The sequence below is a fragment of the Salvia miltiorrhiza genome, unplaced genomic scaffold (assembly GCF_028751815.1).
Source record: "Salvia miltiorrhiza cultivar Shanhuang (shh) unplaced genomic scaffold, IMPLAD_Smil_shh original_scaffold_269, whole genome shotgun sequence".
Classification (NCBI taxonomy): domain Eukaryota; kingdom Viridiplantae; phylum Streptophyta; class Magnoliopsida; order Lamiales; family Lamiaceae; genus Salvia; species Salvia miltiorrhiza.
Genome location: NW_026651514.1, coordinates 256,992 through 283,790, shown reverse-complemented (window position 1 = coordinate 283,790; position 26,799 = coordinate 256,992). Strand labels below are relative to the sequence as shown.

Below are 26,799 nucleotides of genomic sequence, written 5' to 3'. Positions count from 1 at the left end.
GCCAACACCGCTTGGACTCAGCCCCGCCGCGCCGCTGCTAGGGTTTCGTTGGAGGGGGTGGCTGGAGTGGCCTATTGGCACGAATCTCTGCGGATCGCCTCGAGCTTCTCCTCGCACAAATCGACGCAACTGGAGAGAGGGTTCGAGATGGAGAGGGCAGACGATGACGTGAGTGGAGGCGGCGGCTGGCCGACGGTGCAGAGAGGGTTCGAGATGGAGAGGGCGGCGGTGCGACGGCAACGGTGGTGGCGGGACTCACCAAAGGGGCGAAAATTCGAAGAGAAGCAGGGAACCCTAGAAATTGGGGTAAGAGAAAAGCAATGTAGGGGGGAAAAGAAGAGAAAAGCAATGTAGGGGGGAAAAGAAGAGGCGGCGTGGGTGGAGGCGGCAGGGGGTGGCGCGATGGTGGAGGTGGGAGGGTGGTGGAGGTGGCAAGATGGTGGAGGTGGGAGGTGGGAGGGCGGCCGATTGGTGAAGAAAAGAGAGAGGAAAGAGAATGTGGAGAGAGAAAGAAAATTAGGGGTTAATTAGTGTTACAATTAGTGAATTAATTTATTTTAAGTATGCCCTTATTATTTCCTAAAATAGAAACGAGACATTATCGGTGGGACAACCCAAAAAGGAATACGAGACATGAATAGCGGGACGGAGGGAGTAATAAATATATAACATGGGTAAAATAGGCAATTCACAAGTTGTGTCTTATACTGTCTTAGGTTCATTTTCTATTTGTATAGATATATTTATTTTAATTTCACCTATTATAACCTTTGTCACCTTACCCAATATTAGTGCTATTCTCAATGCAACATTTAACATAATTATTCTTATATATCAAAATAATAACTAATGAATTTTTAAAATATCATATTTTCTAATCAATACGTATTAAATTATTAATTAATCATGTGGCATTAATCGAAGAAAAAACAATAATCAATTAAGTGATTATTAGGAAACTAAGTTGAGATTCCTTAAATCAAATATCATTATACTAAGTTGAAATTCCATAATTAAAGCTCAATTAGTATTGTAATGACCCGACTTTTTATTAAGGATTATATACTTTTAATTACTGATTTAAGGATTTATTATGGTAATTAGAGTTCAGCTTCCATTAATAAAATACGAACTTATATAAATTTGATAATTTATATATGTGATGATTTATTTTTTTCAATAGATGATGCACTCAAAATATATTTTGAGTCCATTAATTTATTGTGGAGAATTTAACACTGAAATGTTAAATATGAATCTTTTATCGATTGTTTACTTAAGCCCATGAGTAATTTATTTTATGTTAGAAACAAGCTCAAATGGATTTTATGCTTCAATAAGAATTAGGCTTATATGTCTTAATGTATTTAAATGAGTTTGGAACCTTATAATTAATATATTAATCTCTTAGATATTTTAATTAGAATAATCTTAAGCATGCTGAATCCTAAAGCATGCTGAAGAAATTTGGAGCGCATGCTGAAGGAAATTCTTCAGTCTTACATGCAGGCTGAAAGTGTTCATACCTGTAAGTTGAAGAATTTCCATCCAAGCCACCCCATTTTTTCTTTTATAACCTACACCATTTTTCAGCCAATTCCCACCTCTCACATTCATCTACCATCTCTCTCGCAGCCAAGAAACGACACCACATCTTTCATCATTCAAGGTTTATATTTCTAATTTATATATTATAATATCCTTCAATTGTATACATCAACTCCAGAATACCAACACATGCTCATTAACTCAGATTTACATATGCTTTGATAAATGAAGAAAATGAGTAGCAAATTCATAGATTTACAGTTACTAAATATGTACTTGTGAACTGAAGTTACAAGGAAAGAGTTAAAACTTTTATTTGAGCAATTACAGTATATGATTCTCGCACAAAAACCCTTTGTGTTGGCTGATTGCGTGTGTGAGTCGAGGTCAGGGGGAGGGCAGCCTCGGTGGCTCGTCGTCGCCGGCGGTTGACGGACGGCGACGGAGCCGCGGTTGTCTCCGATCTGCCAAGAAAGGGAAAGAGGAGTTTCAGTTTTTAATTTAAAATGAAATGAGAATAGGGAGATCCGGGGCTTACCTTTGTGAGACGGTGCTCGGCTCCTCCAGCGAGCTGCTGGCCGTCGATCGCGGGCCAGCCAGCGGCGACTCCGGGCAAGCCAACGGCGGCGGGAACTCCGAGCAAGACGAACGACTGAAGGCCAGATCCGTCGACCTCAGGCGAACAGCAGCAGCTCCAGGCGGCCGTGGCGTTGAACGGCGGCGGCGGATCTGCCGCGAGGATGAGGGAGCAGGCGGCGGCCCGGCGATGGCGGCACATCGGCGTGGTTGCGCTTGCTGTGCCTTTCCAGCGGCCGAGATTGAGCGAGAGAGATAGAGGAGAAGAGGGGGGGAAAAGTTCAGGGAGAGAGAAGGAGAAGCCGCGCCGCTCGCCGGCGGCGACGGCGCCGTTGAACGGCAGCGGCGGCGGCAGAACGGCAGAAAACGAGAGAGAGAGGTCCGAGAGAGAAAGGCGAGAGAGAGAGTGAGAAAGAAGAGATGGGGCGCAGCTAATGTGTGTGTTTGAGTGTATTTGGTGTGTGTATATTTAGGTTAGAAAAGGGAGCTGGGTTTGGGCCGGATTTCAGCTGGGTTTGGGCTGGGTTTGAGCCGGGTTTGGGCCGAAAATTTTGGGCTTTCTTATTTGGGCCTATTTTAATTTAATTGTTTGGGGCTTATTCAAAGAAAAACATGATAGACTTAATTTATCTAATTCATTTGGGCTTATATCTATTTAAATTATTTGAGCTCTTAATTATTAATTTAAATTGAGCTTGATTAATTTAATTATATATTGACCTTTAAATTAATTATTTAAATGGAGTTCTTTATTTCAAGTATTTATAAAGGGATTATAAAATAAAATATTTTGAGTTAAACTCTCATTTAAATTAATTCTTTTCAAACGACTTATTAATATGGATTATTTGAAAAGGATTAAATTGTTTTATGTATGAGAAAGCATGATCTATGATGATATAATTTATCTATGTAATATTATAGGTTTTGTTTTTTTTTAAATGACGGAATATTTGACTTGATGACATAAATAGAACGAGTTATGATTAATGCGCATGTTGATGTTCGAATAAATAGTTTCGAACCTAAATGGTAGTATGTGATAATGTTTTGAGTCTAAGGTTTTGACGAGATAAGATTAATATTAAAATTTACTAATTATTTTAAGGGTGATGATGGGCTCACTTATTGGGCTTCATGATTTTATTATCTTGGGCCTCATGTGTTGGGCTCTATAAATTAATTGATGTTGGGCCTAATATTATTAATGCACTGGGCTTCGAATTTATTCTTTTGGGCTCGAATTAAATTCCTTTTGGGCCTTGATTATTTTATTTTAATTGGGTCTTCATAATTATTCTATTAAATTTAATTAGAGAAGATTTTAAGACTTACTAATTATTAATTAGTAAGTGAATTAGATTATTTTAAGATGAGTAGATTATTAAAGATTAATAATCCGACCTCATAAGACGAGCTTTAATTCCTTAAATAGGATTAGCATCTCATAATTTAATTAAAGGAATATGAGTCATGCATAATCATTTCACGCATCCTCATTTATTGAGATTTTTCGAGAATTAGAATCTTATTTTATTTTCTCGGATTAAAGGTCAAGCACCAGAGTTAGAGCTAAACCGTGAGTCTGCTATTCAGGTAGGCTTTCTACGTATAAACTAAAATTATATATTAGAATTGTTAAGACTTTATGCTTATGAATTTAAATGATATTGTCAATGCCTAAATGCTTTATGTTTTATTATTAATTGCCTATCTGATGTTAATCGAATTCGGATTCTGGATGGGACCGCAAATCCCTTCGGAATTAGTGTACACTTTGTGATCGTGAGTCATCTAGCGGGTTGGCCGATCATAGTGTCCGTAGAGGGAGGCCTCCCTCTCGGCACGAGTTACTGATATGGTGATTAATGATATAAAATACCTGCGCGGGTTATTGATGAAAGAAATGATATTATGTTTGGTAAATACGAGTCTTTAAAGGAAACCCTCGTATATTACTACTGTTGAAAGGCTTGACAATAAAATATTATGCATGTATGTAAATTTCGGCAAGTGTCCACTAAGTACTTTTGTACTTAGCCCTGCATGTATTTTTAAATGTGCAGGTTGAGCTGTGATCGAGGATGTAGTGTGCAAGCGGAGCTTCTGTCAATCTAGGATGAGTACCTCAGAGTAGAGTATATGTCTTCATACATATATTCAAATTATTATTCCGCTGCAAACATTGATTTTACTAAGACATTATGTTATCTGTCAAAACAATATGTACTATTTAATAATGTACTCAAACTCGTTGAGTACCCCTTTGAATAATATTATGTACGGTCCCCTTGTGGCCTTCGTTGATATCTAGATATTTCGATTGATTTCTTTATACAAGTCGAGTCATCAAGAAAACGAATATGCCCTTTCTAAATCCCGCTCCTAAATTCCCTCCCTTAGTCGCGGTTTTCCCGAATTTGCTATCCTTAGCAAGTGCGGTCGTGATAGAATGGTATCAAAGCTTCTCTTTTGCTCTGAGTACTACTCATTCCTTCTAAGTTGAGTCTAGATTAAGTAAGTAAATACACTTTGAACTAGTTGACAAAAGCTTGGCACTACATCTCGTCACGCTCAACGGAGGTTATGGTAAGTACTTTCAAATTTTAATTAAGTTAATTTCTTGAAATGTATGAAGCATGAATAAGTATGACTATGGTATGAATCACAAGAACTTAGAACTGTTAAGTTATATATGCTCACTCTCACGACGGAACATAGAAGAGAACTTAGGGAGATGCCTTAACTTTTTTCTTCATGTTACGATGACATCGACAAGGACGGTCGAAATAGAGAAAGAAGAATCACACGAAGGGTCGCATGATGAAACCACGAGCATGAAGATTGAGCAGCGTAACGAACGCCAATAGTACGTTGATGGCATGGGCATAGCTTAAAAATTCGAGTGTTTTTCTACGATGAGATCTCGAATTAACTTGGCCTTTTGAACTTATTTTGTTGAAACTTTTAGTGCTCGTTGCTAGATTTAAGAAAATATCATCATCACATAACAAGCCCTAAGTTCGGTAAACAACGACACTAGAACTATATGATAGTCGAATTGATAATCTGTGATTAAGTATTAAGAACCTGTGTGGCTTGTGTAAATGCTAGATTTAGATGATGAGGTGTTTTTGCACGTTATGGTTATTGAACCAAACTTGTTTTCCGATTTTAGATATTTAGAACCTTATCGCCTTAAGTTACTTGTCGTGTGCTACTTTTGACAATAGAATTTCCTTTGTTAGATGGCGAGAACTGTTTTCACCCGACGACGACCACTACCCCCCATGGGCTAATCCAGAGGAGGTCGAGCGGTCCTACCGCACCTATGCTCCATGTCACGGGGATAACCTCGGACAGTTCCTCGCAGGTTTTCACAGACACTGGGTCGAGGCGAGTGCACATGGAGTATCAGGGTATGACGGTATCCAGAGGTTGATCTTACTGTTACCTTCCGGGTGGCAGGGATGGGCTAGGCAGATCTCTGCCCACTATATCTTTCGCCGAGAAGATTACCACGACCTCATGGGAGATTTCCCTAGTTTTATTGCGGAGCTTCAGATCTGTTTCACCTTGTGGGGCCGCGCCCCTCTAGGGCCCTACATCCTTCCGGGAGACTACGTACAGGTGGGGACGCCTTTGCCAGCGGAAGCACCCACTACTGCTCCCGAGCCCTCGCTGGCCTTGCCCCGAGATCCTCCACCACGAGCCTCAGTTCTAGGGCGTCGTGGTAGGCACGATGACGAGGCAGGCCCTTCTCGTCCACGGGCTCGTAGAGATTTCCCATCGCCTCCTGACTCAGCGATCCGAGCTACTACTCCTCCACCACCACTGATACCTACGATAGACGCAAGGTTTGAGGCTGCCATGGCAGATGTCGATAGGGTCATGTCCAACCTGAGGGAGTTCATAGATAGGGGCAAAGCCCCTATGCAGGAGGATGATGGTACAGTACCGTATGGTACGATGAGGAGTACTCATCCCGAGCCCGTGCCACCTTCAGCTCCAACCGAGCCTCGTGCCACGGCCAGGATCAGCACCAGAGACGATCCGATCCATGAGATGGTGAACGACATCTTCCGCTCAGCCCAGATCATGCGGGAGACAGGCGAGGGCCAGGGAGAGACTCCGTTGCCCAGCTGGGAGCCGGGCGAGGATGAGGAGGAGAACCCCGAGGAGGATGAGGAGGAGGACCCCGAGGAGGATCCAGAAGAGAACCCCCTAACGTCACCAAGGAGCAGTCGTACCGCGACTCAGAGTTCACAGATTTGATAGTTTTAGCTTGTGGATGTACTCCGGAAACGATAATTCGTTCCAATGACTATGATTTTATTTATGTTGTTTCTAGCTAGCATTAGTACGGAAATGTTGATCTCTAGGACGTTCCGTGAATAAAAACCCTTTTGTGATTGCTTAACTAGTAAGCCGGTACATCATAGGGATTACTGGATAGACTTTACTTACAATTTGGGTTGACAATGTAAAAGCCCTCGATGAGACAATTTTCCATGAGATATAAATGACCCTAGCATGGGTTTTCTACGACGATCTCGTGTATGTTTTATGTTTCTCTACGGGTTTTATTCTTCACGAGTCAGTTAAGAATGTAGTAACTTTGAATAATGTGACTTGTGTATGCAACGGTTCCTGTTAATATATTAGTTTTGGAGTTATGATAAGTTAAATTTAACAAACAGTTCTTTATTAATTGCCTTAGAGATTCCTGTATAGAATGTATTAAAAAGGGTGTTTGTAATTTGCAGAATGCCGCCTAAACGAGGTCGCCCCCCTAGGAGAAACGTTAACAATGATGGAAATCGCGATGAAATACCTGAAGGGCGGCGAAACGACAGGGAACCTACCCCACCCCCTCCACCCCCTGCTAGAAGGACTGAAGAACTGTTTCTTCGACAGAATCCGCCCACATTTACTGGGACAGGCGACCCAGCCGAGGCCGAAGCTTGGATACGCGCCTTGGAGCGTATCTTCACTTTCCTACACTGCACGGAAGAGGAGCGACTCTCGTGTATGTCTTTCCAACTAGCCGGATCGGCTGACTTTTGGTGGGAAGCCCGCCGAAAGACTCTGACTCCCGAACAATGGGCAGCATACACTTGGGAAGACTTTAAGACGGGATTATATGATAAGTATATTCCCAAGAGCTACAGAAAGAAGAAGGAGGCTGAGTTTTATAGCCTGAAACAAGGGAAGAAGACGGTGACCGAGTATGACAGAGAGTTCTGCGATCTATCGCGTTATGCTCCACAACAGGTGGATACTGATGAGAAAATGGCGGAGAAATTTTGTGCTGGTCTGAGGCACGAGATTCGGATGACTCTAGCTAGTCATGGTGGACTCTCATACACTGAGTCTTTGAACAGGGCACTGGACATCGAAGCTGCGATGCCAGTAGAAAGGTTGGCTCCATCACAGACCCCAGCGCCAGCCAACCCACCTGCACGCCCTCAGAACTTTAAAGGGAAGCGCAACTGGAACGACCATAGAGGAAATGAAAACCAGACTAACAAGAGGCCATGGCAAGGAAATGCGCCGTTTGGACAATATCAGCAACAAGGACAAGGGAAGCAACAGGGTCCTGCCCCAGCTGGAGGCAGCCAAAGACAAAATGAAGTTCCCCTTTGTCCAAAATGCCACAAACCACATCGTGGTGTCTGTAAGGCTGGAACTGACAGTTGCTACACGTGTGGCCAGAAGGGCCACTACTCCTCACAATGCCCCAACAAACAGCAGGGCGCGGCAATCAGGGCCACTTATGCCCAGCCCCTGCAAGCAGTTCAAGGGCAACACCAGCCCCGCCAACAACAGCCATACCAGCAGCAATACCAATACCAGCCCCGCCAACAACAGCCATACCAGCAGCAATACCAACACAAGCACCAACAGCGCCAACAACAACAGAGGCGGCAACAACCATTGCCGCAGCAGGCGAGAGCCTTTGCTCTCACCCAAAACCAGCCCGAGAAAAACCAAGGAAACCTGGCAGGTATGGGCAAGCTTAAAGGTTTTTCCATAATGATTCTGTTCGATACTGGTGCCTCGCATTCTTTTATATCTGCCCCTTGCGTAGATACCTTAGAAATCGAATCAGAACGAGCTAAGTGTGCCTTAAGAATCACTACACCCTCAGGAGGAAGATCTACCACCACACATGTTTGCTCGAACGTAGAATTTGAAATAGGAGAACTTAAGATGGTAGCGAACAATCTTAATATTCTGCTCATGTGGGATGTAGATATAATCTTAGGAATGGACTGGCTAGCTGAGAATCACGCCACCATCCTTTGTAGTGAACGAAAAATTTCTATTCGACCACCTGGAAAGGAACCGACGGAATTTCACGGCATAGGTATGAAGAAAAGAGTACCAGTGATATCCGCATTACAAGCCAGAAAAGAGATGATGAAGGAAGGAAGCACAGCTTATCTCGTCTACCTAAACGGGGAAGCTAGTGAAGACAAGAAGGTGGAAGATGTGGCAATAGTACGAGACTTTCCAGAAGTTTTTCCTGAAATATTGCCAGGACTACCTCCAGACAGGCAACTAGATTTCACCATTGATCTAGAACCTGGATCTGCCCCAGTATCAAAGGCACCGTACAGGATGGCCCCAAAGGAACTACAAGAATTAAAGGTGCAACTACAGGAACTTTTGGACTTGGGTTTCATCAGACCCAGTGTCTCGCCTTGGGGAGCGCCTGTACTCTTTGTCAAGAAGAAAGATGGAACCATGAGGATGTGCATTGATTATCGAGAGTTGAACAAACTGACGCTTAAAAACAAATACCCTCTCCCAAGGATAGATGATTTGTTCGATCAACTCAAAGGAGCCAGTGTATTCTCAAAAATAGATTTAAGGTCTGGGTATCATCAACTGAAGATCAGACCAGAGGATATATCTAAGACCGCTTTCCGCACAAGATATGGTCACTATGAATTCGTTGTCATGCCATTTGGTCTAACCAATGCACCGGCAGTATTCATGGACCTCATGAATCGAGTTTTCCATCCATACTTAGACAAATTTGTCTTAGTATTTATAGATGATATCCTCATCTATTCTAAGAATGACCAAGAACATGAAAATCATTTAAGAATCATCCTGGAGACATTAAAGACGGAGAAGTTGTTCGCCAAATTCAGCAAGTGCGAATTTTGGTTGAAAGAAGTAATGTTTCTAGGGCACATCGTATCAGCAGATGGAATCAAGGTGGACCCCGCCAAGGTGCAAGCAGTGCGCGAGTGGAAATCACCAACCACACCTAATGAAATCCGGAGTTTCTTAGGTTTGGCAGGATACTACCGGAGATTCATCGAAGGATTCTCTAAAATAGCGAGACCAATGACGCAATTACTTCGCAAAGGAATCAAGTATAAGTGGAACGAGGAGTGTGAAGCCAGCTTCCAAGAGCTGAAGAAGAAATTGACAACTGCACCAGTGCTAGCAGTTCCAGCAGCCGATAAAGAATACGTGATCTTCACGGACGCGTCCAAAAATGGGCTAGGTTGTGTGTTGATGCAAGAAGGAAAGGTCATTGCCTACGCCTCGCGACAACTAAGGCCACATGAATTGAACTACCCCACTCATGATCTGGAACTAGCAGCAATTGTGCATGCTTTGAAAATTTGGAGACACCATCTATACGGAGTTAGATGTGAAATCTTCACTGATCACAAAAGCCTTAAGTATTTTTTCGAGCAGAAAGACTTGAATATGAGACAGAGGAGATGGCTCGAACTCGTAAAGGATTACGACTGCGGTATCAACTACCACCCGGGAAAAGCTAATGTAGTAGCTGATGCTTTAAGTCGTAAAACTCAATCCGAGTTAGGACTTCTTCTCACTCAAGAGGACACGCTTGTAAGGGATTTTGACAAATTGAAGATAGAAGTGGTTCAGCCACCGGCAACGACAAGAGCAATTATTGCAACTCTAGTAGCCGTCCCAGACCTCAGAGAAAGGATCGTCAGTGCCCAGAGAGCGGATGAGAGCTTGGAAAAAGTTCGTCTCAAGATCCGAACAGGCACGCCAGGAGGCTACCAAGAGGCAACGGATAACGCAGTTCTTTTTGAAGGAAGATTGTGTGTTCCCCATAACGAGGAACTGAGAAACGAGATCATGAGTGAAGCTCATGACACGCCCTATACCGCTCATCCCGGAAGTACCAAAATGTACCAAGATCTAAAACAGAAGTTTTGGTGGGACGGGATGAAACGAGATATAGCCTCGTTTGTAGAGCGTTGCCTTGCATGCCAGCAAGTGAAAGCTTTACATCAACGACCATATGGGAAATTACAGCCATTGGAAATCCCAGAATGGAAGTGGGAGCACATAGCGATGGATTTCGTGACGGGTTTACCCAAGACAAATAGGGGCAACACAGCTATTTGGGTAATAGTAGACCGTCTCACAAAGAGCGCTCATTTTATACCGATTCCAATTACCCATGGATCGGAGAAACTAGCCCAACTGTACATTCGTGAGATTGTACGGCTACATGGAATACCAATATCCATTACTTCAGATAGAGATTCAAAATTTACTTCTAGATTTTGGATCAGTTTGCAGAAAGAGTTGGGAACGAGATTAAACTTTAGCACCGCCTTTCACCCTCAAACAGATGGACAATCAGAAAGGACAATTCAGACCCTTGAAGATATGTTGAGGACAGTGGTGCTAGACCGAGGAGGAAGTTGGGAATCAGTGCTGCCGTTAATCGAATTCGCCTACAACAATAGTTACCAGGCAACCATTGATATGGCACCTTATGAGGCGCTGTATGGAAGGAAGTGTAGATCACCACTTTACTGGGATGAGGTGGGTGAAAGAAAAATCCTTGGGCCAGATGCAGTAAGCGAGATGATTGAGACCATCCGCCAGATTAGAGCAAGAATTAAAGAGGCTCAGGACAGACAGAAGTCTTATGCTGATACCCGACGAACTGAACTACAATTTCAGATTGGAGACAAGGTTTTCCTTAAAATATCACCCTCGAAAGGGATCGTTAGATTCGGTGTTAAGGGTAAGTTGAGACCCCGTTTTGTAGGACCTTATGAGATCCTTGAAAGAATAGGTCCCGTAGCGTATAGGTTGGCACTGCCACCTAGCTTTGGAAACGTTCACAATGTGTTCCACGTGTCACAGCTGAGACGGTACGTGTTTGACCCCAAACACGTGATTCACCAAGATGAAATGATTCTTAACCCAGACTTGACGTACGAGGAAAAACCTGAAGCCATTTTGGACCGAAAGGTGCAAGAGTTAAGGAATAAATCGATCGCGTCAGTCAAAATACTGTGGAGACACCATGGACCGGAAGAAGCAACGTGGGAACTTGAGGACCAGATGAAAGAAAAATACCCAGAACTTTTCACATAGGTATGCAAATTTCGGGACGAAATTTCTTTTAAGGGGGATAGAATGTAATGACCCGACTTTTTATTAAGGATTATATACTTTTAATTACTGATTTAAGGATTTATTATGGTAATTAGAGTTCAGCTTCCATTAATAAAATACGAACTTATATAAATTTGATAATTTATATATGTGATGATTTATTTTTTTCAATAGATGATGCACTCAAAATATATTTTGAGTCCATTAATTTATTGTGGAGAATTTAACACTGAAATGTTAAATATGAATCTTTTATCGATTGTTTACTTAAGCCCATGAGTAATTTATTTTATGTTAGAAACAAGCTCAAATGGATTTTATGCTTCAATAAGAATTAGGCTTATATGTCTTAATGTATTTAAATGAGTTTGGAACCTTATAATTAATATATTAATCTCTTAGATATTTTAATTAGAATAATCTTAAGCATGCTGAATCCTAAAGCATGCTGAAGAAATTTGGAGCGCATGCTGAAGGAAATTCTTCAGTCTTACATGCAGGCTGAAAGTGTTCATACCTGTAAGTTGAAGAATTTCCATCCAAGCCACCCCATTTTTTCTTTTATAACCTACACCATTTTTCAGCCAATTCCCACCTCTCACATTCATCTACCATCTCTCTCGCAGCCAAGAAACGACACCACATCTTTCATCATTCAAGGTTTATATTTCTAATTTATATATTATAATATCCTTCAATTGTATACATCAACTCCAGAATACCAACACATGCTCATTAACTCAGATTTACATATGCTTTGATAAATGAAGAAAATGAGTAGCAAATTCATAGATTTACAGTTACTAAATATGTACTTGTGAACTGAAGTTACAAGGAAAGAGTTAAAACTTTTATTTGAGCAATTACAGTATATGATTCTCGCACAAAAACCCTTTGTGTTGGCTGATTGCGTGTGTGAGTCGAGGTCAGGGGGAGGGCAGCCTCGGTGGCTCGTCGTCGCCGGCGGTTGACGGACGGCGACGGAGCCGCGGTTGTCTCCGATCTGCCAAGAAAGGGAAAGAGGAGTTTCAGTTTTTAATTTAAAATGAAATGAGAATAGGGAGATCCGGGGCTTACCTTTGTGAGACGGTGCTCGGCTCCTCCAGCGAGCTGCTGGCCGTCGATCGCGGGCCAGCCAGCGGCGACTCCGGGCAAGCCAACGGCGGCGGGAACTCCGAGCAAGACGAACGACTGAAGGCCAGATCCGTCGACCTCAGGCGAACAGCAGCAGCTCCAGGCGGCCGTGGCGTTGAACGGCGGCGGCGGATCTGCCGCGAGGATGAGGGAGCAGGCGGCGGCCCGGCGATGGCGGCACATCGGCGTGGTTGCGCTTGCTGTGCCTTTCCAGCGGCCGAGATTGAGCGAGAGAGATAGAGGAGAAGAGGGGGGGAAAAGTTCAGGGAGAGAGAAGGAGAAGCCGCGCCGCTCGCCGGCGGCGACGGCGCCGTTGAACGGCAGCGGCGGCGGCAGAACGGCAGAAAACGAGAGAGAGAGGTCCGAGAGAGAAAGGCGAGAGAGAGAGTGAGAAAGAAGAGATGGGGCGCAGCTAATGTGTGTGTTTGAGTGTATTTGGTGTGTGTATATTTAGGTTAGAAAAGGGAGCTGGGTTTGGGCCGGATTTCAGCTGGGTTTGGGCTGGGTTTGAGCCGGGTTTGGGCCGAAAATTTTGGGCTTTCTTATTTGGGCCTATTTTAATTTAATTGTTTGGGGCTTATTCAAAGAAAAACATGATAGACTTAATTTATCTAATTAATTTGGGCTTATATCTATTTAAATTATTTGAGCTCTTAATTATTAATTTAAATTGAGCTTGATTAATTTAATTATATATTGACCTTTAAATTAATTATTTAAATGGAGTTCTTTATTTCAAGTATTTATAAAGGGATTATAAAATAAAATATTTTGAGTTAAACTCTCATTTAAATTAATTCTTTTCAAACGACTTATTAATATGGATTATTTGAAAAGGATTAAATTGTTTTATGTATGAGAAAGCATGATCTATGATGATATAATTTATCTATGTAATATTATAGGTTTTGTTTTTTTTTAAATGACGGAATATTTGACTTGATGACATAAATAGAACGAGTTATGATTAATGCGCATGTTGATGTTCGAATAAATAGTTTCGAACCTAAATGGTAGTATGTGATAATGTTTTGAGTCTAAGGTTTTGACGAGATAAGATTAATATTAAAATTTACTAATTATTTTAAGGGTGATGATGGGCTCACTTATTGGGCTTCATGATTTTATTATCTTGGGCCTCATGTGTTGGGCTCTATAAATTAATTGATGTTGGGCCTAATATTATTAATGCACTGGGCTTCGAATTTATTCTTTTGGGCTCGAATTAAATTCCTTTGGGCCTTGATTATTTTATTTTAATTGGGTCTTCATAATTATTCTATTAAATTTAATTAGAGAAGATTTTAAGACTTACTAATTATTAATTAGTAAGTGAATTAGATTATTTTAAGATGAGTAGATTATTAAAGATTAATAATCCGACCTCATAAGACGAGCTTTAATTCCTTAAATAGGATTAGCATCTCATAATTTAATTAAAGGAATATGAGTCATGCATAATCATTTCACGCATCCTCATTTATTGAGATTTTTCGAGAATTAGAATCTTATTTTATTTTCTCGGATTAAAGGTCAAGCACCAGAGTTAGAGCTAAACCGTGAGTCTGCTATTCAGGTAGGCTTTCTACGTATAAACTAAAATTATATATTAGAATTGTTAAGACTTTATGCTTATGAATTTAAATGATATTGTCAATGCCTAAATGCTTTATGTTTTATTATTAATTGCCTATCTGATGTTAATCGAATTCGGATTCTGGATGGGACCGCAAATCCCTTCGGAATTAGTGTACACTTTGTGATCGTGAGTCATCTAGCGGGTTGGCCGATCATAGTGTCCGTAGAGGGAGGCCTCCCTCTCGGCACGAGTTACTGATATGGTGATTAATGATATAAAATACCTGCGCGGGTTATTGATGAAAGAAATGATATTATGTTTGGTAAATACGAGTCTTTAAAGGAAAACCCTCGTATATTACTACTGTTGAAAGGCTTGACAATAAAATATTATGCATGTATGTAAATTTCGGCAAGTGTCCACTAAGTACTTTTGTACTTAGCCCTGCATGTATTTTTAAATGTGCAGGTTGAGCTGTGATCGAGGATGTAGTGTGCAAGCGGAGCTTCTGTCAATCTAGGATGAGTACCTCAGAGTAGAGTATATGTCTTCATACATATATTCAAATTATTATTCCGCTGCAAACACTGATTTTACTAAGACATTATGTTATCTGTCAAAACAATATGTACTATTTAATAATGTACTCAAACTCGTTGAGTACCCCTTTGAATAATATTATGTACGGTCCCCTTGTGGCCTTCGTTGATATCTAGATATTTCGATTGATTTCTTTATACAAGTCGAGTCATCAAGAAAACGAATATGCCCTTTCTAAATCCCGCTCCTAAATTCCCTCCCTTAGTCGCGGTTTTCCCGAATTTGCTATCCTTAGCAAGTGCGGTCGTGATAGAATGGTATCAAAGCTTCTCTTTTGCTCTGAGTACTACTCATTCCTTCTAAGTTGAGTCTAGATTAAGTAAGTAAATACACTTTGAACTAGTTGACAAAAGCTTGGCACTACATCTCGTCACGCTCAACGGAGGTTATGGTAAGTACTTTCAAATTTTAATTAAGTTAATTTCTTGAAATGTATGAAGCATGAATAAGTATGACTATGGTATGAATCACAAGAACTTAGAACTGTTAAGTTATATATGCTCACTCTCACGACGGAACATAGAAGAGAACTTAGGGAGATGCCTTAACTTTTTTCTTCATGTTACGATGACATCGACAAGGACGGTCGAAATAGAGAAAGAAGAATCACACGAAGGGTCGCATGATGAAACCACGAGCATGAAGATTGAGCAGCGTAACGAACGCCAATAGTACGTTGATGGCATGGGCATAGCTTAAAAATTCGAGTGTTTTTCTACGATGAGATCTCGAATTAACTTGGCCTTTTGAACTTATTTTGTTGAAACTTTTAGTGCTCGTTGCTAGATTTAAGAAAATATCATCATCACATAACAAGCCCTAAGTTCGGTAAACAACGACACTAGAACTATATGATAGTCGAATTGATAATCTGTGATTAAGTATTAAGAACCTGTGTGGCTTGTGTAAATGCTAGATTTAGATGATGAGGTGTTTTTGCACGTTATGGTTATTGAACCAAACTTGTTTTCCGATTTTAGATATTTAGAACCTTATCGCCTTAAGTTACTTGTCGTGTGCTACTTTTGACAATAGAATTTCCTTTGTTAGATGGCGAGAACTGTTTTCACCCGACGACGACCACTACCCCCATGGGCTAATCCAGAGGAGGTCGAGCGGTCCTACCGCACCTATGCTCCATGTCACGGGGATAACCTCGGACAGTTCCTCGCAGGTTTTCACAGACACTGGGTCGAGGCGAGTGCACATGGAGTATCAGGGTATGACGGTATCCAGAGGTTGATCTTACTGTTACCTTCCGGGTGGCAGGGATGGGCTAGGCAGATCTCTGCCCACTATATCTTTCGCCGAGAAGATTACCACGACCTCATGGGAGATTTCCCTAGTTTTATTGCGGAGCTTCAGATCTGTTTCACCTTGTGGGGCCGCGCCCCTCTAGGGCCCTACATCCTTCCGGGAGACTACGTACAGGTGGGGACGCCTTTGCCAGCGGAAGCACCCACTACTGCTCCCGAGCCCTCGCTGGCCTTGCCCCGAGATCCTCCACCACGAGCCTCAGTTCTAGGGCGTCGTGGTAGGCACGATGACGAGGCAGGCCCTTCTCGTCCACGGGCTCGTAGAGATTTCCCATCGCCTCCTGACTCAGCGATCCGAGCTACTACTCCTCCACCACCACTGATACCTACGATAGACGCAAGGTTTGAGGCTGCCATGGCAGATGTCGATAGGGTCATGTCCAACCTGAGGGAGTTCATAGATAGGGGCAAAGCCCCTATGCAGGAGGATGATGGTACAGTACCGTATGGTACGATGAGGAGTACTCATCCCGAGCCCGTGCCACCTTCAGCTCCAACCGAGCCTCGTGCCACGGCCAGGATCAGCACCAGAGACGATCCGATCCATGAGATGGTGAACGACATCTTCCGCTCAGCCCAGATCATGCGGGAGACAGGCGAGGGCCAGGGAGAGACTCCGTTGCCCAGCTGGGAGCCGGGCGAGGATGAGGAGGAGAACCCCGAGGAGGATGAGGAGGAGGACCCCGAGGAGGATCCAGAAGAGAACCCCCTAACGTCACCAAGGAGCAGTCGTACCGCGACTCAGAGTTCACAGATTTGATAGTTTTAGCTTGTGGATGTACTCCGGAAACGATAATTCGTTCCAATGACTATGATTTTATTTATGTTGTTTCTAGCTAGCATTAGTACGGAAATGTTGATCTCTAGGACGTTCCGTGAATAAAAACCCTTTTGTGATTGCTTAACTAGTAAGCCGGTACATCATAGGGATTACTGGATAGACTTTACTTACAATTTGGGTTGACAATGTAAAAGCCCTCGATGAGACAATTTTCCATGAGATATAAATGACCCTAGCATGGGTTTTCTACGACGATCTCGTGTATGTTTTATGTTTCTCTACGGGTTTTATTCTTCACGAGTCAGTTAAGAATGTAGTAACTTTGAATAATGTGACTTGTGTATGCAACGGTTCCTGTTAATATATTAGTTTTGGAGTTATGATAAGTTAAATTTAACAAACAGTTCTTTATTAATTGCCTTAGAGATTCCTGTATAGAATGTATTAAAAAGGGTGTTTGTAATTTGCAGAATGCCGCCTAAACGAGGTCGCCCCCCTAGGAGAAACGTTAACAATGATGGAAATCGCGATGAAATACCTGAAGGGCGGCGAAACGACAGGGAACCTACCCCACCCCCTCCACCCCCTGCTAGAAGGACTGAAGAACTGTTTCTTCGACAGAATCCGCCCACATTTACTGGGACAGGCGACCCAGCCGAGGCCGAAGCTTGGATACGCGCCTTGGAGCGTATCTTCACTTTCCTACACTGCACGGAAGAGGAGCGACTCTCGTGTATGTCTTTCCAACTAGCCGGATCGGCTGACTTTTGGTGGGAAGCCCGCCGAAAGACTCTGACTCCCGAACAATGGGCAGCATACACTTGGGAAGACTTTAAGACGGGATTATATGATAAGTATATTCCCAAGAGCTACAGAAAGAAGAAGGAGGCTGAGTTTTATAGCCTGAAACAAGGGAAGAAGACGGTGACCGAGTATGACAGAGAGTTCTGCGATCTATCGCGTTATGCTCCACAACAGGTGGATACTGATGAGAAAATGGCGGAGAAATTTTGTGCTGGTCTGAGGCACGAGATTCGGATGACTCTAGCTAGTCATGGTGGACTCTCATACACTGAGTCTTTGAACAGGGCACTGGACATCGAAGCTGCGATGCCAGTAGAAAGGTTGGCTCCATCACAGACCCCAGCGCCAGCCAACCCACCTGCACGCCCTCAGAACTTTAAAGGGAAGCGCAACTGGAACGACCATAGAGGAAATGAAAACCAGACTAACAAGAGGCCATGGCAAGGAAATGCGCCGTTTGGACAATATCAGCAACAAGGACAAGGGAAGCAACAGGGTCCTGCCCCAGCTGGAGGCAGCCAAAGACAAAATGAAGTTCCCCTTTGTCCAAAATGCCACAAACCACATCGTGGTGTCTGTAAGGCTGGAACTGACAGTTGCTACACGTGTGGCCAGAAGGGCCACTACTCCTCACAATGCCCCAACAAACAGCAGGGCGCGGCAATCAGGGCCACTTATGCCCAGCCCCTGCAAGCAGTTCAAGGGCAACACCAGCCCCGCCAACAACAGCCATACCAGCAGCAATACCAATACCAGCCCCGCCAACAACAGCCATACCAGCAGCAATACCAACACAAGCACCAACAGCGCCAACAACAACAGAGGCGGCAACAACCATTGCCGCAGCAGGCGAGAGCCTTTGCTCTCACCCAAAACCAGCCCGAGAAAAACCAAGGAAACCTGGCAGGTATGGGCAAGCTTAAAGGTTTTTCCATAATGATTCTGTTCGATACTGGTGCCTCGCATTCTTTTATATCTGCCCCTTGCGTAGATACCTTAGAAATCGAATCAGAACGAGCTAAGTGTGCCTTAAGAATCACTACACCCTCAGGAGGAAGATCTACCACCACACATGTTTGCTCGAACGTAGAATTTGAAATAGGAGAACTTAAGATGGTAGCGAACAATCTTAATATTCTGCTCATGTGGGATGTAGATATAATCTTAGGAATGGACTGGCTAGCTGAGAATCACGCCACCATCCTTTGTAGTGAACGAAAAATTTCTATTCGACCACCTGGAAAGGAACCGACGGAATTTCACGGCATAGGTATGAAGAAAAGAGTACCAGTGATATCCGCATTACAAGCCAGAAAAGAGATGATGAAGGAAGGAAGCACAGCTTATCTCGTCTACCTAAACGGGGAAGCTAGTGAAGACAAGAAGGTGGAAGATGTGGCAATAGTACGAGACTTTCCAGAAGTTTTTCCTGAAATATTGCCAGGACTACCTCCAGACAGGCAACTAGATTTCACCATTGATCTAGAACCTGGATCTGCCCCAGTATCAAAGGCACCGTACAGGATGGCCCCAAAGGAACTACAAGAATTAAAGGTGCAACTACAGGAACTTTTGGACTTGGGTTTCATCAGACCCAGTGTCTCGCCTTGGGGAGCGCCTGTACTCTTTGTCAAGAAGAAAGATGGAACCATGAGGATGTGCATTGATTATCGAGAGTTGAACAAACTGACGCTTAAAAACAAATACCCTCTCCCAAGGATAGATGATTTGTTCGATCAACTCAAAGGAGCCAGTGTATTCTCAAAAATAGATTTAAGGTCTGGGTATCATCAACTGAAGATCAGACCAGAGGATATATCTAAGACCGCTTTCCGCACAAGATATGGTCACTATGAATTCGTTGTCATGCCATTTGGTCTAACCAATGCACCGGCAGTATTCATGGACCTCATGAATCGAGTTTTCCATCCATACTTAGACAAATTTGTCTTAGTATTTATAGATGATATCCTCATCTATTCTAAGAATGACCAAGAACATGAAAATCATTTAAGAATCATCCTGGAGACATTAAAGACGGAGAAGTTGTTCGCCAAATTCAGCAAGTGCGAATTTTGGTTGAAAGAAGTAATGTTTCTAGGGCACATCGTATCAGCAGATGGAATCAAGGTGGACCCCGCCAAGGTGCAAGCAGTGCGCGAGTGGAAATCACCAACCACACCTAATGAAATCCGGAGTTTCTTAGGTTTGGCAGGATACTACCGGAGATTCATCGAAGGATTCTCTAAAATAGCGAGACCAATGACGCAATTACTTCGCAAAGGAATCAAGTATAAGTGGAACGAGGAGTGTGAAGCCAGCTTCCAAGAGCTGAAGAAGAAATTGACAACTGCACCAGTGCTAGCAGTTCCAGCAGCCGATAAAGAATACGTGATCTTCACGGACGCGTCCAAAAATGGGCTAGGTTGTGTGTTGATGCAAGAAGGAAAGGTCATTGCCTACGCCTCGCGACAACTAAGGCCACATGAATTGAACTACCCCACTCATGATCTGGAACTAGCAGCAATTGTGCATGCTTTGAAAATTTGGAGACACCATCTATACGGAGTTAGATGTGAAATCTTCACTGATCACAAAAGCCTTAAGTATTTTTTCGAGCAGAAAGACTTGAATATGAGACAGAGGAGATGGCTCGAACTCGTAAAGGATTACGACTGCGGTATCAACTACCACCCGGGAAAAGCTAATGTAGTAGCTGATGCTTTAAGTCGTAAAACTCAATCCGAGTTAGGACTTCTTCTCACTCAAGAGGACACGCTTGTAAGGGATTTTGACAAATTGAAGATAGAAGTGGTTCAGCCACCGGCAACGACAAGAGCAATTATTGCAACTCTAGTAGCCGTCCCAGACCTCAGAGAAAGGATCGTCAGTGCCCAGAGAGCGGATGAGAGCTTGGAAAAAGTTCGTCTCAAGATCCGAACAGGCACGCCAGGAGGCTACCAAGAGGCAACGGATAACGCAGTTCTTTTTGAAGGAAGATTGTGTGTTCCCCATAACGAGGAACTGAGAAACGAGATCATGAGTGAAGCTCATGACACGCCCTATACCGCTCATCCCGGAAGTACCAAAATGTACCAAGATCTAAAACAGAAGTTTTGGTGGGACGGGATGAAACGAGATATAGCCTCGTTTGTAGAGCGTTGCCTTGCATGCCAGCAAGTGAAAGCTTTACATCAACGACCATATGGGAAATTACAGCCATTGGAAATCCCAGAATGGAAGTGGGAGCACATAGCGATGGATTTCGTGACGGGTTTACCCAAGACAAATAGGGGCAACACAGCTATTTGGGTAATAGTAGACCGTCTCACAAAGAGCGCTCATTTTATACCGATTCCAATTACCCATGGATCGGAGAAACTAGCCCAACTGTACATTCGTGAGATTGTACGGCTACATGGAATACCAATATCCATTACTTCAGATAGAGATTCAAAATTTACTTCTAGATTTTGGATCAGTTTGCAGAAAGAGTTGGGAACGAGATTAAACTTTAGCACCGCCTTTCACCCTCAAACAGATGGACAATCAGAAAGGACAATTCAGACCCTTGAAGATATGTTGAGGACAGTGGTGCTAGACCGAGGAGGAAGTTGGGAATCAGTGCTGCCGTTAATCGAATTCGCCTACAACAATAGTTACCAGGCAACCATTGATATGGCACCTTATGAGGCGCTGTATGGAAGGAAGTGTAGATCACCACTTTACTGGGATGAGGTGGGTGAAAGAAAAATCCTTGGGCCAGATGCAGTAAGCGAGATGATTGAGACCATCCGCCAGATTAGAGCAAGAATTAAAGAGGCTCAGGACAGACAGAAGTCTTATGCTGATACCCGACGAACTGAACTACAATTTCAGATTGGAGACAAGGTTTTCCTTAAAATATCACCCTCGAAAGGGATCGTTAGATTCGGTGTTAAGGGTAAGTTGAGACCCCGTTTTGTAGGACCTTATGAGATCCTTGAAAGAATAGGTCCCGTAGCGTATAGGTTGGCACTGCCACCTAGCTTTGGAAACGTTCACAATGTGTTCCACGTGTCACAGCTGAGACGGTACGTGTTTGACCCCAAACACGTGATTCACCAAGATGAAATGATTCTTAACCCAGACTTGACGTACGAGGAAAAACCTGAAGCCATTTTGGACCGAAAGGTGCAAGAGTTAAGGAATAAATCGATCGCGTCAGTCAAAATACTGTGGAGACACCATGGACCGGAAGAAGCAACGTGGGAACTTGAGGACCAGATGAAAGAAAAATACCCAGAACTTTTCACATAGGTATGCAAATTTCGGGACGAAATTTCTTTTAAGGGGGATAGAATGTAATGACCCGACTTTTTATTAAGGATTATATACTTTTAATTACTGATTTAAGGATTTATTATGGTAATTAGAGTTCAGCTTCCATTAATAAAATACGAACTTATATAAATTTGATAATTTATATATGTGATGATTTATTTTTTTCAATAGATGATGCACTCAAAATATATTTTGAGTCCATTAATTTATTGTGGAGAATTTAACACTGAAATGTTAAATATGAATCTTTTATCGATTGTTTACTTAAGCCCATGAGTAATTTATTTTATGTTAGAAACAAGCTCAAATGGATTTTATGCTTCAATAAGAATTAGGCTTATATGTCTTAATGTATTTAAATGAGTTTGGAACCTTATAATTAATATATTAATCTCTTAGATATTTTAATTAGAATAATCTTAAGCATGCTGAATCCTAAAGCATGCTGAAGAAATTTGGAGCGCATGCTGAAGGAAATTCTTCAGTCTTACATGCAGGCTGAAAGTGTTCATACCTGTAAGTTGAAGAATTTCCATCCAAGCCACCCCATTTTTTCTTTTATAACCTACACCATTTTTCAGCCAATTCCCACCTCTCACATTCATCTACCATCTCTCTCGCAGCCAAGAAACGACACCACATCTTTCATCATTCAAGGTTTATATTTCTAATTTATATATTATAATATCCTTCAATTGTATACATCAACTCCAGAATACCAACACATGCTCATTAACTCAGATTTACATATGCTTTGATAAATGAAGAAAATGAGTAGCAAATTCATAGATTTACAGTTACTAAATATGTACTTGTGAACTGAAGTTACAAGGAAAGAGTTAAAACTTTTATTTGAGCAATTACAGTATATGATTCTCGCACAAAAACCCTTTGTGTTGGCTGATTGCGTGTGTGAGTCGAGGTCAGGGGGAGGGCAGCCTCGGTGGCTCGTCGTCGCCGGCGGTTGACGGACGGCGACGGAGCCGCGGTTGTCTCCGATCTGCCAAGAAAGGGAAAGAGGAGTTTCAGTTTTTAATTTAAAATGAAATGAGAATAGGGAGATCCGGGGCTTACCTTTGTGAGACGGTGCTCGGCTCCTCCAGCGAGCTGCTGGCCGTCGATCGCGGGCCAGCCAGCGGCGACTCCGGGCAAGCCAACGGCGGCGGGAACTCCGAGCAAGACGAACGACTGAAGGCCAGATCCGTCGACCTCAGGCGAACAGCAGCAGCTCCAGGCGGCCGTGGCGTTGAACGGCGGCGGCGGATCTGCCGCGAGGATGAGGGAGCAGGCGGCGGCCCGGCGATGGCGGCACATCGGCGTGGTTGCGCTTGCTGTGCCTTTCCAGCGGCCGAGATTGAGCGAGAGAGATAGAGGAGAAGAGGGGGGGAAAAGTTCAGGGAGAGAGAAGGAGAAGCCGCGCCGCTCGCCGGCGGCGACGGCGCCGTTGAACGGCAGCGGCGGCGGCAGAACGGCAGAAAACGAGAGAGAGAGGTCCGAGAGAGAAAGGCGAGAGAGAGAGTGAGAAAGAAGAGATGGGGCGCAGCTAATGTGTGTGTTTGAGTGTATTTGGTGTGTGTATATTTAGGTTAGAAAAGGGAGCTGGGTTTGGGCCGGATTTCAGCTGGGTTTGGGCTGGGTTTGAGCCGAGTTTGGGCCGAAAATTTTGGGCTTTCTTATTTGGGCCTATTTTAATTTAATTGTTTGGGGCTTATTCAAAGAAAAACATGATAGACTTAATTTATCTAATTAATTTGGGCTTATATCTATTTAAATTATTTGAGCTCTTAATTATTAATTTAAATTGAGCTTGATTAATTTAATTATATATTGACCTTTAAATTAATTATTTAAATGGAGTTCTTTATTTCAAGTATTTATAAAGGGATTATAAAATAAAATATTTTGAGTTAAACTCTCATTTAAATTAATTCTTTTCAAACGACTTATTAATATGGATTATTTGAAAAGGATTAAATTGTTTTATGTATGAGAAAGCATGATCTATGATGATATAATTTATCTATGTAATATTATAGGTTTTGTTTTTTTTTAAATGACGGAATATTTGACTTGATGACATAAATAGAACGAGTTATGATTAATGCGCATGTTGATGTTCGAATAAATAGTTTCGAACCTAAATGGTAGTATGTGATAATGTTTTGAGTCTAAGGTTTTGACGAGATAAGATTAATATTAAAATTTACTAATTATTTTAAGGGTGATGATGGGCTCACTTATTGGGCTTCATGATTTTATTATCTTGGGCCTCATGTGTTGGGCTCTATAAATTAATTGATGTTGGGCCTAATATTATTAATGCACTGGGCTTCGAATTTATTCTTTTGGGCTCGAATTAAATTCCTTTTGGGCCTTGATTATTTTATTTTAATTGGGTCTTCATAATTATTCTATTAAATTTAATTAGAGAAGATTTTAAGACTTACTAATTATTAATTAGTAAGTGAATTAGATTATTTTAAGATGAGTAGATTATTAAAGATTAATAATCCGACCTCATAAGACGAGCTTTAATTCCTTAAATAGGATTAGCATCTCATAATTTAATTAAAGGAATATGAGTCATGCATAATCATTTCACGCATCCTCATTTATTGAGATTTTTCGAGAATTAGAATCTTATTTTATTTTCTCGGATTAAAGGTCAAGCACCAGAGTTAGAGCTAAACCGTGAGTCTGCTATTCAGGTAGGCTTTCTACGTATAAACTAAAATTATATATTAGAATTGTTAAGACTTTATGCTTATGAATTTAAATGATATTGTCAATGCCTAAATGCTTTATGTTTTATTATTAATTGCCTATCTGATGTTAATCGAATTCGGATTCTGGATGGGACCGCAAATCCCTTCGGAATTAGTGTACACTTTGTGATCGTGAGTCATCTAGCGGGTTGGCCGATCATAGTGTCCGTAGAGGGAGGCCTCCCTCTCGGCACGAGTTACTGATATGGTGATTAATGATATAAAATACCTGCGCGGGTTATTGATGAAAGAAATGATATTATGTTTGGTAAATACGAGTCTTTAAAGGAAAACCCTCGTATATTACTACTGTTGAAAGGCTTGACAATAAAATATTATGCATGTATGTAAATTTCGGCAAGTGTCCACTAAGTACTTTTGTACTTAGCCCTGCATGTATTTTTAAATGTGCAGGTTGAGCTGTGATCGAGGATGTAGTGTGCAAGCGGAGCTTCTGTCAATCTAGGATGAGTACCTCAGAGTAGAGTATATGTCTTCATACATATATTCAAATTATTATTCCGCTGCAAACACTGATTTTACTAAGACATTATGTTATCTGTCAAAACAATATGTACTATTTAATAATGTACTCAAACTCGTTGAGTACCCCTTTGAATAATATTATGTACGGTCCCCTTGTGGCCTTCGTTGATATCTAGATATTTCGATTGATTTCTTTATACAAGTCGAGTCATCAAGAAAACGAATATGCCCTTTCTAAATCCCGCTCCTAAATTCCCTCCCTTAGTCGCGGTTTTCCCGAATTTGCTATCCTTAGCAAGTGCGGTCGTGATAGAATGGTATCAAAGCTTCTCTTTTGCTCTGAGTACTACTCATTCCTTCTAAGTTGAGTCTAGATTAAGTAAGTAAATACACTTTGAACTAGTTGACAAAAGCTTGGCACTACATCTCGTCACGCTCAACGGAGGTTATGGTAAGTACTTTCAAATTTTAATTAAGTTAATTTCTTGAAATGTATGAAGCATGAATAAGTATGACTATGGTATGAATCACAAGAACTTAGAACTGTTAAGTTATATATGCTCACTCTCACGACGGAACATAGAAGAGAACTTAGGGAGATGCCTTAACTTTTTTCTTCATGTTACGATGACATCGACAAGGACGGTCGAAATAGAGAAAGAAGAATCACACGAAGGGTCGCATGATGAAACCACGAGCATGAAGATTGAGCAGCGTAACGAACGCCAATAGTACGTTGATGGCATGGGCATAGCTTAAAAATTCGAGTGTTTTTCTACGATGAGATCTCGAATTAACTTGGCCTTTTGAACTTATTTTGTTGAAACTTTTAGTGCTCGTTGCTAGATTTAAGAAAATATCATCATCACATAACAAGCCCTAAGTTCGGTAAACAACGACACTAGAACTATATGATAGTCGAATTGATAATCTGTGATTAAGTATTAAGAACCTGTGTGGCTTGTGTAAATGCTAGATTTAGATGATGAGGTGTTTTTGCACGTTATGGTTATTGAACCAAACTTGTTTTCCGATTTTAGATATTTAGAACCTTATCGCCTTAAGTTACTTGTCGTGTGCTACTTTTGACAATAGAATTTCCTTTGTTAGATGGCGAGAACTGTTTTCACCCGACGACGACCACTACCCCCATGGGCTAATCCAGAGGAGGTCGAGCGGTCCTACCGCACCTATGCTCCATGTCACGGGGATAACCTCGGACAGTTCCTCGCAGGTTTTCACAGACACTGGGTCGAGGCGAGTGCACATGGAGTATCAGGGTATGACGGTATCCAGAGGTTGATCTTACTGTTACCTTCCGGGTGGCAGGGATGGGCTAGGCAGATCTCTGCCCACTATATCTTTCGCCGAGAAGATTACCACGACCTCATGGGAGATTTCCCTAGTTTTATTGCGGAGCTTCAGATCTGTTTCACCTTGTGGGGCCGCGCCCCTCTAGGGCCCTAC

At 42.2% G+C, this 26,799-nt stretch overlaps 3 protein-coding genes across 3 annotated transcripts; all 3 read right to left on the bottom strand.

Annotated features, from left to right (window-relative positions):
- Positions 1 to 1,670: 1,670 nt before the first annotated feature.
- LOC131003806 (uncharacterized) lies at positions 1,671 to 2,593 on the bottom strand. Its single transcript, XM_057930360.1, has 2 exons — positions 2,087 to 2,593; positions 1,671 to 2,012 (listed from the first exon to the last, which is right to left on the bottom strand). Exons 1-2 carry the CDS (start codon positions 2,324 to 2,326, stop codon positions 1,704 to 1,706), a joined length of 549 nt encoding a protein of 182 aa, XP_057786343.1. The 5' UTR covers positions 2,327 to 2,593; the 3' UTR covers positions 1,671 to 1,703.
- A 9,612-nt stretch (positions 2,594 to 12,205) lies between these two features.
- Positions 12,206 to 13,128, bottom strand: LOC131003797 (uncharacterized). The gene is made up of 2 exons (XM_057930351.1): positions 12,622 to 13,128; positions 12,206 to 12,547 (listed from the first exon to the last, which is right to left on the bottom strand). The coding sequence occupies exons 1-2, from the start codon at positions 12,859 to 12,861 to the stop codon at positions 12,239 to 12,241; spliced, it is 549 nt and encodes a 182-aa protein (XP_057786334.1). The 5' UTR covers positions 12,862 to 13,128; the 3' UTR covers positions 12,206 to 12,238.
- Positions 13,129 to 22,739: 9,611 nt separating this feature from the next.
- On the bottom strand, positions 22,740 to 23,662 carry LOC131003796 (uncharacterized). The gene is made up of 2 exons (XM_057930350.1): positions 23,156 to 23,662; positions 22,740 to 23,081 (listed from the first exon to the last, which is right to left on the bottom strand). Exons 1-2 carry the CDS (start codon positions 23,393 to 23,395, stop codon positions 22,773 to 22,775), a joined length of 549 nt encoding a protein of 182 aa, XP_057786333.1. The 5' UTR covers positions 23,396 to 23,662; the 3' UTR covers positions 22,740 to 22,772.
- Positions 23,663 to 26,799: the final 3,137 nt, after the last annotated feature.